Here is a 13,579-nt window from a genome sequence, read left to right as displayed (position 1 = left end):
CGAGGAAACAGCACGCATGCCACAAGAGCCAGCGAAGAGTTACCCTGGCTCAAAAGGAACCCATCACACTTGCATCACGCAGTAAGTACAGTAGCACTGCCACCACTGGAGAAGCCGTTCGTACGAGACCCCTTTACACGGGCAGGACACGGCACACCCCAGCTAGGGCACCACGCCTCCCTCTCCTTTCTGGGGGGGGATAGCTCAGTGGTTTGAGCATTGACCTGCTAAACCCAGGGTTGTGAGTTCAATCCTTGAGGGGGCCACTTTGGAATCTGGGGCAAAAATCTGTTGGATGATTTAATTGGGGATTGGTCCTGCTTTGAGCAGGAGGTTGGACTAGATGACCTCCTGAGGTCCCTTCCAACCCTGATATTCTATGATTCCTTGAGAGCATCTCAAGCTCTTGGAGGCCTTAGTTGAGTCCTTGAGGAGGGAGAATTTCTTTGGGTGGCCAAGGGAGGAATGAGATTGAATGAATGAAGGAAAAGGCATCAGGAAAAACCTCCCCCAACAGCAAGACCTGCTAGGCAGTGTCTAAGATCCCCCAGGGAAGTGGGGGAAGTCACACCACCTGGAACACTTCACACTGGACCAGATAAACACCAGGACACCCCTGGTAGGGAAGGACTACAGGCTCAGGGCACCTGTCATTAGAAGCCATCACCAATTTTTATGGTCTGAGAAAAATTTCAAAACCACTGTTTCTGGCTCCTCAGCAGTTCTTTCCTCACCACAGTCTCTCAAACAACCATTTCTAAACTGCTGACGGTTCGTAGCTACACGGCACAGTCTCCTTGCCAAGCCTGGCCATACTTCACAAATAAATACGTTTGCAACAAATATCAGATACTTTTTCTGCATGGCCCAGAACTCTCTGCGGGGCATGTGCTCGGCTGGTACAATCACACTTCCTGGAGACTGGGAACACTGGAGTCAGCTTTGTGCCTCCGAACTCATCCCAGATACGCTGTGAAGGCAGCACGCGAGCCTGGCTGCACGTTTCCAGCAAGCCCCTGCGGCTGCCCACGCCTCAGCTCAGTCACGTCTCTGAGCAGCAAGGGTTTGCTTTCCAATAAGAAATATTTACTCGTGCAGCAGTGATAATGGATTGAGGAGGCAGCCCCATTCGTCAGGTGTTAAACGCGGTGCTTTAAACTGAGAAATGCAAAGCCAGGCAGCTCTCTAATAACAAAACTGCCACATTTTAACTGCAAAGGTTAAAATGATTCCTGCTCAGCCCCCTCGATTCTGGTCACACTGAAGCCAGTCTGACACCGGGGTCACTCCACTGAGTTCTGTTATGCCTCCCATAATACACACCAGCCAGTCGTGCCCGTTAATTGAACTGCAATGGGCTCGGAACACCCCCAAGAAAAGCAACAACAAAAAGAATGACATTAACACAACCCAAGGGTGCTGGTAACTCTCTGAGGCCAACCTTGCCCATTTCAAGGGTCGGGCTCCAGCTGACCAGCTCTTTTTGAACTCTGCATCCAGAGTCTTCCAGGCCTTAACGATGCCATAACCACACACACAGCCACGCGAGTTCTCAAACTCAATGCACAACTTCAAGAGCGTTCCTTCTGATCTTCGCATGGTCAGTGATGTCAGGACCAAGCCCAGGACTTTTTTCACACTAAATGCCATTATAACTTCAGTTTGGACAAGACAAAACAGCTCATGTCCTCCATGCCTCCATCCCAACCCATTGTGTAGACATTCTGATAGAAGAAACAATGTCACCGCTTGAGTCTATTAATATGTACTGAGAAATTCCCAAAGGCACTTCTTAGCCTTTGTGTGGACTCATGGTGCATGCAGTTTCCTGTATGGTGCTCCCTTTTCAATGGCCATGCAAACAGACAACACACTCCAGTGTATCACACACAAGGCCTTATCTGTACATATATTTAAAGAGGCTATTTGCCAATAAGCAGGAAAACAAAGAGGCAACACAACCAGAGTGGCAGTTAGTGATCAGTCAGAATCACTGCAAGAAAAATGTTGCTCTCCACCGTTAAAGAGCTACCACACTTTACCCATTATGAATTCAGCCACTCCTTCGAATGAGGTTATTCATCGCCCGTGACACTGACGAGCAGGAAGAAAGGTCGGAGAGATTTCAGAGAGGAGCATGCAAGCACAAGTGCCCAGAAGAAAACTTGCAGGGTTGAAGAAAGGCATTGGGAGTCAGCCGATCACTAGCACACAGGAAAGACATCGAGGCCACTGATGCTGCTGCATCATCATTAGCCAGGAAGTTAGCCGGGGGGACCACAAAAACCAGTGCGTGCCGAAGAGACAGCAAACAAAGTCTCCTGAGCACTGGTGTATGTTCCACTGGGAGAGGAAAAGGAGCCACGTGAAAGATCTCCGTGCTTAGTGGAAGTTAACCATAACAGCCCAGCTCATGGCACCACCTCACTCTTCAGGGAGCTGTGCTGTAAGTTCTCTTCCCCTGCGTATCCTCACTGTTTCTTAGACGGAGGGATGGGTGCAAGGGGATTGAGCAGGAACAGAAATTACTCCTGTTCTGATGCTTTTGGGAAAGATCTTGATCTCAGCAGCAAACCCAGTGCTACCAGAATAGTAAAAAACAGTTGGCGGCATACAGAGCTTCCAACCCATCCGTTTCAGGTGCTCTCACGGCATCCGCTGTATGCTGGTACAATGCTGCGTTCTTTAGGTGTTTTTAAAGGAATATTAATCGAATGTAGAGAATTAACCTTGAGAAATGGCAGAAATAACTCACACACATATTTACTGCCCAAACATTTTATTTATTGGAGATACTGTGATATTCATTATACGTAGCCACAAAGTGACAGCTCAGCAAGTCCCTGTTCCTGCAATAACACCTGCTGTTGTGTACTCCTGCACCTGGGCAGAGTTGTTTTTGACTTGAATGGGACATTGCAAATGTGCCTGGATCGGTGCTGGCAGATTGCACTGTGCGATCGGCGCCCATCAGCCTGCTGTCTGAAACAGTCTCATGAATGCAGTGCACAGCCAGTTTCGAACCTAGAAGTCTTCTCTATCAAGCTTCCACGTACTGTGTTGTTTCTTCTCATGCTTTATTGCCCCAGGTAGCAGCTGCTCTATTTCCTACTCTAGAGGGGACTGGTACATGTCCATCTCTATGTGAAAATGTGATTCTACTTGGTAAAGCTACTCTGAAAAAAATGGCCATTAGGAAGTTCCATGTCTGCTTCTCCTTTTCGTCCACACGGATCTGCTCATTTTACAAATGAAAAGATTTTTTCCCCCTTAAGTGCCAGCTCATCCTGGAATCTGAGAGTCTTGCTGAGTTCTTTCTGGTTCACACATCGCAGCCTATTATAAAGATCCTGCAGTTGGAACTAAGTGAATAATTCTGTGGCTGATGCATGAACCAGAATACGATCCAGCTCCCCCTCTCAGAGCTGCACAGGCTCTGAAATGCTTGAGGGAACAGGAAGTATCAAAACATACGTTTGTAATGAAAGTAAGCAGATGAGACTCCTCACCTGGTACAGTGTGAATGAGGGAGACAGCTGGCTTTTTGATTGACAGGTGGACCACATTACCCTGCTAATTAACCCATCGGGGTAGATACAATTTCTCAGGCTGGTCTTCTTGCAGACCAGCAGAGACAGGAAAAGCTGTAGAGAAAGACTCCTGAAAAAGGGCTGGGTTGATTTCTAATTCTAATTCTAATTCTAATTCAGTTTATTTCCCTGTTTGTTTTGCACTGTGGCTGTTAGTTACAGGAAGAACAACAATTCTCTCTGACTTTTTTTTTTAAATAGTGAATCACTAAGAAAAAGTACAAATACAAACCCCAGACAGGCAAGGTATATTTCCCCAGCTAAGGAGTGTGACATGTACCTGAAGCAGCACTGCCTTACAGGTTTACTGTAGGGAAAATTCCTCCGGACTATCCAAGCATGTCTTGGAACAGATCTTAGTGTAGCTCGTAACTTAGCTGCTACTTACCCTTTGCTTGTCTGGGTCCACAAACCGAATTCCAAAGTAGTCTTTCTCCAGTAAGTTTAGGTGGTGGCAGAGAAGGTCAAACAGATACTGACCCTTGGCATCTCTCTGCAAGATAAAGAAACTGCATTTACAAATGGATAGACACACGCCCGCTACGTTTAACTAAAAAGCAAAAGCAGAGGCCCCGTAGAACACTGCAATACTCAACAGCACACCCAGCAGGATTCGCGTTTGCTGGGAACGAGATGGTGAAGGATTTGCAAGTGGGAGCACGACATACCAATACGTTCGGACATCTGAAACCTAGAATCACACCCAGGTTTGGTTTAATCCCATTCACTTCACTGGAGTTCTATCACGGATGAATTCATCTCAGTGGGTCACGTTCTGCTCTCCCCTACACTGGTGTAATCGCAGAGAAGTCCCGTTCACTTCACTAGGGCTGCACAGGTGTAACTGAGCGCAGAACCCAGTGTGTTTTTATCTTATTGGTCCTGGCCTGAGAAATGTAAACGCATCACACTAAGCACTCAGGATTCATATTAACAGGGATTTTCCTGGGTTATGTGAAATACCCAGAACCTTTTGCAATCAAGTGGAGTCTAGCTCAGGTTGACAAAAGAAGGATGTTCTGAGTCCAGGCTGCTCCACCCCGACTTACCCTGCCAGTGCCCCAGGTTTTAGAAGAACGTGTGATCTGAATGATCAGACGTGCTCCAATATTATGGACAATGGAACAAACTATCAACCCTAACTGAATGACCTTCCTTCTGCTGCTCAGCTCAGACTCTACCAACTCGTGGGCCACTAATGACCAATGCCCCAATTCAGCAAAGCATTTAAAAACGCTCTTATCTTTAAGCACATGCTTAAAACCCATTGAAGTTAAATGTGTGTCAGTGCGTGCTGAATTGGGGCCTCGGCGTGCTTACGCCTTTCCCTTCGCGAACTCCAAGTTGCTCCAGGCTTCTGCGGGCCTGGCACTAGATCACTCAAATGGCCCCATTTAATTTTATATCAATCACCATCTATAGGATGATTTCCCAATTCAATAAAAACCCCTTTCAAATGTTCACCGAGTATGTGCCAGTATTTGCATCCAGCCAATCACATCCTCATTCCCCAATAGACTCCTTGCAGAAGAACACCGCAGCCTGTAGCTCTGACGCTTCACTAGCAGGCACGTAATTTATTAGTAAGAAAACGGCTTCTAAGTAACTGTGTTTCATTTTTATCATGGAATGGCTGTCACTGGGGCCAGTCCACCCTAATAAAGAACAATGACGATGCTCTGAAACACTGCAGTTACATTCCTGGATACTTCTAAGGGAATGTTTTCACTGTTTTTTATAAACATCTTGCCAGAGATTCACGTATCTGTTTTCATAAATTTCCTGCTTTTAGTAATTTTCCTTTCACTTGCTTCAATAATATTTATCATTTACGTAGCACTTTTCAACCATTAACTCTCACAACCCCCTGTGATGCCGTCCTTTGTTCACACATGGAAACGGAGGAAGGGGTTTAAGCCATTTGTAGAGCCCTGCGTGGATACCTGCTCCCCAGACAGAAAGTGGGGATAGCCGCAGATTTGCAGCGCTGCAGCCATTTGCCTGAGGACTCAGGGTGTTGTTAGCACTGGGATTAGAACTCATGACTGTCCCGTTTACAGTGCTCTGCTCAGACTGTGATATCGCACCTCCTGATTTCTGCTGTCCAGTCGAACACGTCTAGTTCTGTATTACGGGTCCACAGCGGAAGCTGTAAGATTACCACTCTCTTTTCAAACAGGAAAGCCGCAGAACACTGTACTGATGTTTTAATAGATTCATAGGACTTTAAGGCCAGAAGAAACGATCATTCGGTCTGGCCTCTTGCATAACACAGGCCAGAGAACCTCACCCAGTGATTTCTGCGTCACACACAACTTCTGCGTGAGCTAGAGCAGATCTTTTAGAAAGACATCCCGTCGTGGTTTAAAGACCCCAAGTGATAGAGAATCTACCGCAGCCCCAAGCAAGTTGTCCCAGTGGTTAACTTCCCTCACTATTAAACATTTGCACCTTTTTTCTACTCTGAATTTGTCTGGCTTCAGCTTCCAGCCATAGGAGCTCATTATGCCTTCATCTACTAAAGAGCCATCTAGTCTCAGGCTACGTCTTCACTACGGCGGGGGGGTGGGGGTCGATTAAGATACGCAAATTCAGCTACGCAAATAGCGTAGCTGAATTCGACGTATCGCAGCCGACTTACCCCGCTGTAAGGACGGTGGCAAAATCGACCTCCACGGCTTCCCGTCGACGGCGCTTACTCCCACCTCCGCTGGTGGAGTAAGAGCGTCGATTCGGGGATCGATTGTCGTGTCCCGACGAGACGCGATAATTCGATCCCCGAGAGGTCGATTTCTACCCGCCGATTCAGGCAGGTAGTGTAGACCTAGCCTCAGAAATCTCTTCCCCATCTATGTACCTGCAGACCGTGATCAGGTAACCTCTTGGCCTTTTCTTGGATAAACTACGTAGCTTGAGTTCCTTTAGTCTTTCACTATTTTATGATTCAAGGACTAACTTATTTATTTTTAACCTGTTTTCTCTCTCTCCTCTTCTATTGAGATATTAAGAATAACTTCTTCTTCCCTTCCTGCTCTACACTGGTTTGCATTGCTGTGTGCTGTTAAAGTCTGTATTTGTCTATAACCAGCGAGGGCTTTCAAGACTCCATGCTGAAGAAACACCCACTCCTAAAAGGAACTTCTAAACGTTCTAATGCGTCGAAGCATTGCTGAATTACAACAGAACTCCTTTGGAAGAAGAGGATGCACATCCAGTCCAATTACCATTAAATACAGAAAAGTAGCAATGTTTAAACCTTGTCTGTGTAATGGCATTGATTAGCTCTGCTTCCCAGCATGGCTAAACGGAACGTTTTAAGAGGTGTGGCTAGGGGGTCGAAGCCATGGTATATTTTTTTCTGGTGCTTACGAGTCAGTCCCTCCCTGAGTCACTTCAGCTAGTCTGCCAAGAGGAACTGGTATTGGTTTTGGCCGGCTTCGTTAGTCAGCTGTGTACAAGTGAAGGTGCTTCTGCTCTGCATGTGCTGTAGCATCAAACACACGGCAATGACTTCTGTAAGGCGCTGAATAGGCTGTCTATGGAAAACAGGTTTTTGAACAACTACCATGCAGTTTTATAAGGTCCCACGTGCCAGGACAATTTCTAAATACAGCTAAGTATCAGAGGGGTAGCCGTGTTAGTCTGGATCTGTAACAGCGACAAAGAGTCCTGTGGCACCTTATAGACTAACAGATGTATTGGAGCATACGCTTTCGTGGGTGAATACGTCTGACGAAGTGGGTATTCACCCACGAAAGTTTATGCTCCAATATGTCTGTTACTCGATAAGGTGCCACAGGACTCTTTGTTGCTGTTTAAATACAGCGAGACTGGGAGTCACAGAGGAATTTTGAAGTATCATAGACCTAAAACTTGGTATATTTTGAGATTATTAAAACCTGAAGCCCCAGTCCTGCGAAGCCTTAGGCACCTGCGTAATTCTAGACAGTGAGAGTGGGGCCATTGGAGTCCATGGGGCTGCCGACCGGGTATGAAGGTAGCACATGTGTAGGGCCCCAGCGGATAGTGCCTATATATCCTCGAGATTAGAAGTATGATTACTGCTTTTTCCAAACATTCTCCAATCCACTGCTGAAAGTTGGTTTTTTGTTTTGTTTTGTTTTGGGGGGGGGGGAGAGCCAATATTAGTGTAGGACCTACAAAAATATTTGTTGCACTTGGACTTTCTTTGCTCTCCAGCATCACTTAACTAAGGATTGGTCCATAAACAAAACTGTACCCATTTAATCAACAGTGTGATTTATTATTGATTTAGTTAACCCAGTGCATCATCACCTGTGGACACTCTTGCATCAGTGTAAACCTGGCCCATAACCATTTAGCGGGTGTCAGTACATTTCCATCACAAGCTAAGTCAATGTAAGCTGCTGTTTTAAAACAACATGAAAGTGTCGGCATGAGGGGGGTGGGGTTGCACAGGTGTAACTAAACTTTTTTTTTTAACTGATTTAAGATAAACTAGTGCAACTTGTGTGTGTAGACAAGCCCTAAGAAACACTATTCTCAACCCTCCCAACCCCCAAGTGCTATGGACGCAGAGGAAGGTGCGTACAATGTCTATTTCTTGTGTTCTGTGCTCGGGAGAAAAACTAAATACTGGTGAACAAACAAAAAGGGGTGTGTGTCAATTTCAAGATCCACTAGGAACCGCAGGGGGAAAATTCGCCATTTACCAAATCGACAAGAGACAAGATTGGATGGGAAAGAAATTACAGTTCCAAAGTCTGAGAGACTATTACTAATACTGATGGATTTTCAAGATAGTGCTCAGTAAAGTACTGTGCTGATGACTCATTCCGTGGTATATTTTGTATAGTGCTCATCAGTCAAGGGCTAAGAGCACCTTGGAAAGCCAGGTGCAGTGTGAACAGGATGAGCACAAGCATCCCCACCCATCACTGCCAGTGCACCCCAGTTTGGAACACAGCACCCATGCCAGGCCAGTTTAGAGGCTAACCTTCCTGAATGGTGCTAGATTCCTGAGGTGCTTTCGTGGCTTTGATAAAATGCTGCCCTCAGAGCCCACTATGAAGACCTACTACAGGAACTCATGGACCGCCTTCCAAGTGCTTGTCAGGCATTTGCTCTCACTATCAGCATTGAGAAAACGGCTGTATTAGGACGGGGGGTCCACAAGATCCTTCAATCACCTTAAATGCAAACCAGCTAGAAGTCGTCCAGAAGTTCAGCTATTTAGGTTCTAGAGTGACCACCAACCTCTCACTGGATGAAGAACTAAATGTTCGCATTGGAAAGGCTGCCACCACCTTTAGCAGACTAACTAAAAGAGTCTGGCACAACTCAAAGCTGACCATCAACACCAAAATGCTAGTGTACCAAGCTTGCGCCCTCAGCACTCATGTACGGTGGGGAAACATGGACAACTTATGCTCATCAGGAGAAAAGGTTAAACAGTTTTCGCCTACGTTGTTTACGCCGCATACTCAACACCAAATGGCTGGATAAAATCATCAGCACAGAGGTTCTTTGAAGGGCAAATTTACCAAGTGTGACAGCCCTGCTCAAGCAAAGACGACTGCGCTGGCTGGGCCATCCGAGTAGGTTGGAAGATGGACACATACCCAAGGACATGCTGTACGGGGAGCTATCAGAGGGAACAACAACAGGATGTCCCAAGCTTCGCTATAACAACACACGCAAGCAAGATATGAAGGAATTTGGAATTGATCCTGACCGATGGGAAATCTTGGCAAGTGATTGTACCAAGTGGCGCCATCGTCTCCTTCAGGGCATCAGAGTTCATGACAGAAGCTGGCCCCCCAAAGCTTGAAGAGAAACAAGCCTGTAGGAAGCAAGCAGCTCCCAACCAAGATACAGACATTTGCAACAACTGCCAAAGATCATTCAAATCTCAGATTGGACTATTCGGTCACATGAGAAATTGCAAACCATCTACATCATAGGCTGCAATTCCCACCGTCTTCCGCAGATGAAAGGATGGAAACAAAAAACAAAAAAAAAGACTGAGGCTGTTACATTCCTTTTCACTTCTTACCTAATTAGAACCAGAACACACCGATCCCATGCGGTGCTGAGTGCCCTCAACGCCCGCTGAAGGTGCCCACAGCGTCTGGCCCCAAGTCTCCAGAGGCAGGGAGCTGACGTATGATGCTCCCAACCCAATACTATGATTCCAAAATGGCTGATTTCCAGAGAGCAGGTGCTCCGCATGCTCTGACAATCAGGCCCCCTTATAACGGCTCCGGTTGGGCACCCAAAAATCACAAGTCACATTTGGAAATCTCAAGCCATGCTACCTGGCCCCGGCAGTGTTCTTGGAAACGACTCCAGGCGTAGAGCTTTCCAGGGGTTTCCTCTCACTGCAGTTCTTACTTACCAAGAGAAAAAAAAAAGAGAAAAAGCTATTGGGCCAGATTCTGCTCTTACTTGTACCAGTGAGAATCTGGAGCTAGTGCACCACAGCCACTGGATCTAGCCTGTCCGTCTGGCACAGTCTTGTTCGTGGTATGCTAGTTCTGAAAGCACTCCAGCACCTCTTTGCCTTGCCACTCGGTAACCTGGCTGTGCTTGCGTTCTGAAGTCAGCATGAGCTGTGCTTTAATGCTTTTCATCTTGCGCAGATCAAATGTGGCTTCTGACAGCTGACAGGGCTCCTTTAAGATAACACAGGATCCTATTTTCCTACAAATCCATTTAATGAATATGTTGTTATCTGATCAAATAATCACTCACCAGAAATAGGCCAGGCAATCAGGGAACCCCTAGAGGTCTGTCTCTAGCACATTTCTGGCGTTTGATACATTATGGTAAATGTCACTGCATTTTAAATCAATTGTGCTTCATTTAAAGAGTTAAGAAGTTCAGGCTGGAATTATGCAAATACTGAAATGATTTGCTTACTTCACATCAGCCTGCACTGGCTGGGTGCAGAGTCTGACCTTTCCAAAGGGCTAGCAACAAGCATCCCCGAGTCAGGCTGGAGCAGTAATGGAAGGGCTGTCCCCAGTCCCTTGCACCACAGGCCTGTGTTTCCAAGGATAAATGCATGTCAAGGTCTATTCCGTTTGCAAGTCTGCTGCATTTAATTGGCTCCCATCCTGCTGTAGCAGGTTACTAGTGTCTCGTGCAGTCCTAGAGGAAAGTCAGCAGTGATGGGGACAAGGAGAGGGACTCTGCTTGAGACACACAGGGTGGGAAGCTCCAGTAAACAATCAGCCTGTGGAAATCCAGCCGCTGTATCCAGGGGAGAATGGCAGAGTGACCTGGACACCAAGTGGAGTCCGCTGGGCATGGAAATCGGCGCTCGTGCTGGTCTGCTGCTTCGAAAAGCTTGTAACCTGGGCTGGTCACTTACTCTGAGCTTTCTTCAGAGACTCGTGTGGCTCCTATTGGGAAATTGTCACTCTGCTGTCCCTAGAATTCTCCTGCCTTGTGACCAGGCTGTCTCCTTTACAACCTTGCCACATGGTCTTTCATTCTTTACTACTTTCCCTGCTCTGATACCTGCCTTACACACCTGCAGTCTCCAGAGGCAGAATTCTCTCCAGAGCCAGGGTCTGCGAGCACGGTCCTCATATGCGGCAAGAACTTCACTGGCACTTTTTTATGATGATGTCATGGATGATTCTGCTTACCTACAAGGCTACTCTTTGCAGTCTCACTCCTTCCCCCAACAGTTTCCTAGCCAGCATTCCCCTAAGGCCTGGCCTCAGCTGTAGACCTGAATAATTCTTGACAGCTCTCAGTTAGCATTGCACTAGATGGTAACTGTCCTTTCTTTCACCCGTACCCACTGGAACTCACTTGCAGCACAAACTGGTCTCACTGAGTCATTAATTACGTCTAAAGACTCTCCTGTTGCAACCATTATTGATCTGTTTGTAAAGTGTCTGTGACACTGTCACGAAGGGCGTTACATGTAATGGCTGATTCAGTACATACCATTTGAAAAGACTGTTTCAACATATTGAGAACTGAGAGCTGAGAAAGACAAGTGAGTTCACTACTGCGTGTGCAGAAGGTTTTAGAAACTTTCCATCTCTGCAGTGGGTTTGTTGAGTCTGAACTTTTGATGAGCTTAAACTTAACCCAGACTTGATGTTTCTGTCTGAACTTTTAATCAAAGCTCTGACCTGCGAACTACTCATGACACCCCCCCTCCCCTTAAGTAGCTATCTCCCCTTTTGTCTTTTTGAATCTACATTTTAACCTGTTTTATCCTGTAGAATCTTGATTGATTATGCATGACCATTATGATCTGTTAATCACTTTGTTTACTTCTGTGTATAAATATTGATGCTCACCCCTAATAAACTTGCCACACTTACTCCGAAGCCTTTTAAGCTAAGGATAGTGTGAGCCCGTTGATCAACGAATTGGTGTCTGGTCTCTGACAGATTGTGAGCCCCATACCAACTCCGCACGAACTCGGGTGCTGGAGAGGTGAGTAGACACCATGGGTCAAGGGACTAGCGTGCCTCTTGAGAGTCCGTTGGGGATTGTAAATAAGTTATGGAACGAAGGGAAACTCCCAGTACAGACAGGAATGTCTAGGAGGAAGTTGTACACACTGTGTGTAAGGAATTGGACTGGGTATACCGCGGTATTGGCCGACCCGGAGATGAGGTGGCCTTCGTATGGCTCTTTCGAACAGGCTGCCTTAAGAGGAGTAAGGAGCCAGATCGAAAAAGACCATCCGGGACAGTTATGTTACTGGTTTTGTTGGGACACAGCAGCAGAGCTGTGGAAATCTTTAAAAATTATGGCAGTCAGGTACTCTCCCGAGAGTGAACCCCCTCCATGTTATTTCAATGAAGGGTGTAAACCACGGCGTGTTTTGACTCGTCAGTTGGTCCCCACTGCACCTGCCCCTATTCCTCCGCAGGGGGACTCTCTCCAGAGTGCAGAGGGGAATCTGCAGGACTCCAGATCGGAATCTCTGCAGAGGGATAAGGGGGAAATGGAAGGGCACACCTCGGGAGGAGTAATTACTAGGCAAAAGATCAAGCAAATGCAGCAGGATGCATATCCCTCCCCTGGGGACGCCCAGAGGGTCCGGTCGCATCCGCAGATACTTACACCAGGGACGAATACACCCCTGCACCACCAGCCCAGCCCGTTCCTCAGGCCTGGATCAACTACGGGCAACAGCAGCAGCTGCAGCAAACTCAGCCTCCTCAATGACGGTACCCCGGGGGCGAAGGCAAACAATGTGATGGTCTTATTTCCTTAATGTCTTTAGCTGGCTCCTTCCTCACTTTCTCCGCTCCCAGCAAAGAGCCTCGTCTAACCCTTTCAGTCCAAGGACTGCCTGTCTCTTTCCTCATTGATACTGAAGCTACTTTCTCTCTTTTAAATCATGCCCCCTCTCCCTGGCTATCCTCTGAGGTTAAAACTGCAACTGGGGTGGAGGGCAACCCACAGTCTCTGGGACTCACTTTGCCTCTAAATGTTATTTATGCTGATAAATGTTTTTCTCACCGTTTTCTTTTTTCCCCAGCTTGTCCGATCCCTTTGATGGGCCGGGATTTACTCTGTAAGCTTGAGGCTACTTTAACCTGCACTCCTGAAGGGGTAGGATTATTGATGACAGTGTTAGAAGATTCTGCCCCAACTCAGGGTAATTGGGAAACCCCCCCCCTCTCTCCCCTGACCTCACTGACTTGCCTTTAACCCTCTGGGGAATTTCTGACACTGATGTTGGCCTGCTCCTTTCGGCAGAGCCAGTAAGGATTCAAGTGAAGCCCTCCTTAACCCCCCCGTCAGTCCCTCAATACCCCCTGTCGCTGGAAGCCCGGGAGGGCATCCGCCCCATTATCGAGGGATTCATTGCACAAAAGCTAGTCCGCCCTCAGCGCACTCCCTGTAACACCCCTATACTGCCTGTCAAAAAGCCTCCTAAAAAGGACGGAGACCCTATTCGTTGGCGCTTTGTACAGGATCTACGGGTTGTTAATCAGTATGTGGTCCCTCTTCATGCAGTAGTT

At 47.0% G+C, this 13,579-nt stretch overlaps 1 protein-coding gene across 4 annotated transcripts in view; it reads right to left on the bottom strand.

The window, feature by feature from the left end:
- The window catches only part of FRMD5 (FERM domain containing 5), a 292,774-nt gene that overhangs the window by 77,195 nt on the left and 202,000 nt on the right, over window positions 1-13,579 (bottom strand). For 3 of the 4 annotated variants that reach the window (XM_065412241.1, XM_065412242.1, XM_065412244.1), the window contains exon 2: window positions 3,979-4,083. The exons of the other annotated variant lie outside the window; for it this stretch is intronic. In XM_065412241.1, coding sequence (XP_065268313.1) covers window positions 3,979-4,083 — 105 coding nt within the window. The remainder of the gene's footprint in view (window positions 1-3,978; window positions 4,084-13,579) is intronic. 4 annotated transcript variants of the gene reach the window in all.

The sequence above is a fragment of the Emys orbicularis genome, chromosome 10, assembly GCF_028017835.1.
Source record: "Emys orbicularis isolate rEmyOrb1 chromosome 10, rEmyOrb1.hap1, whole genome shotgun sequence".
Classification (NCBI taxonomy): Eukaryota; Metazoa; Chordata; order Testudines; family Emydidae; genus Emys; species Emys orbicularis.
This window is presented reverse-complemented; position numbering and strand designations above follow the sequence as displayed.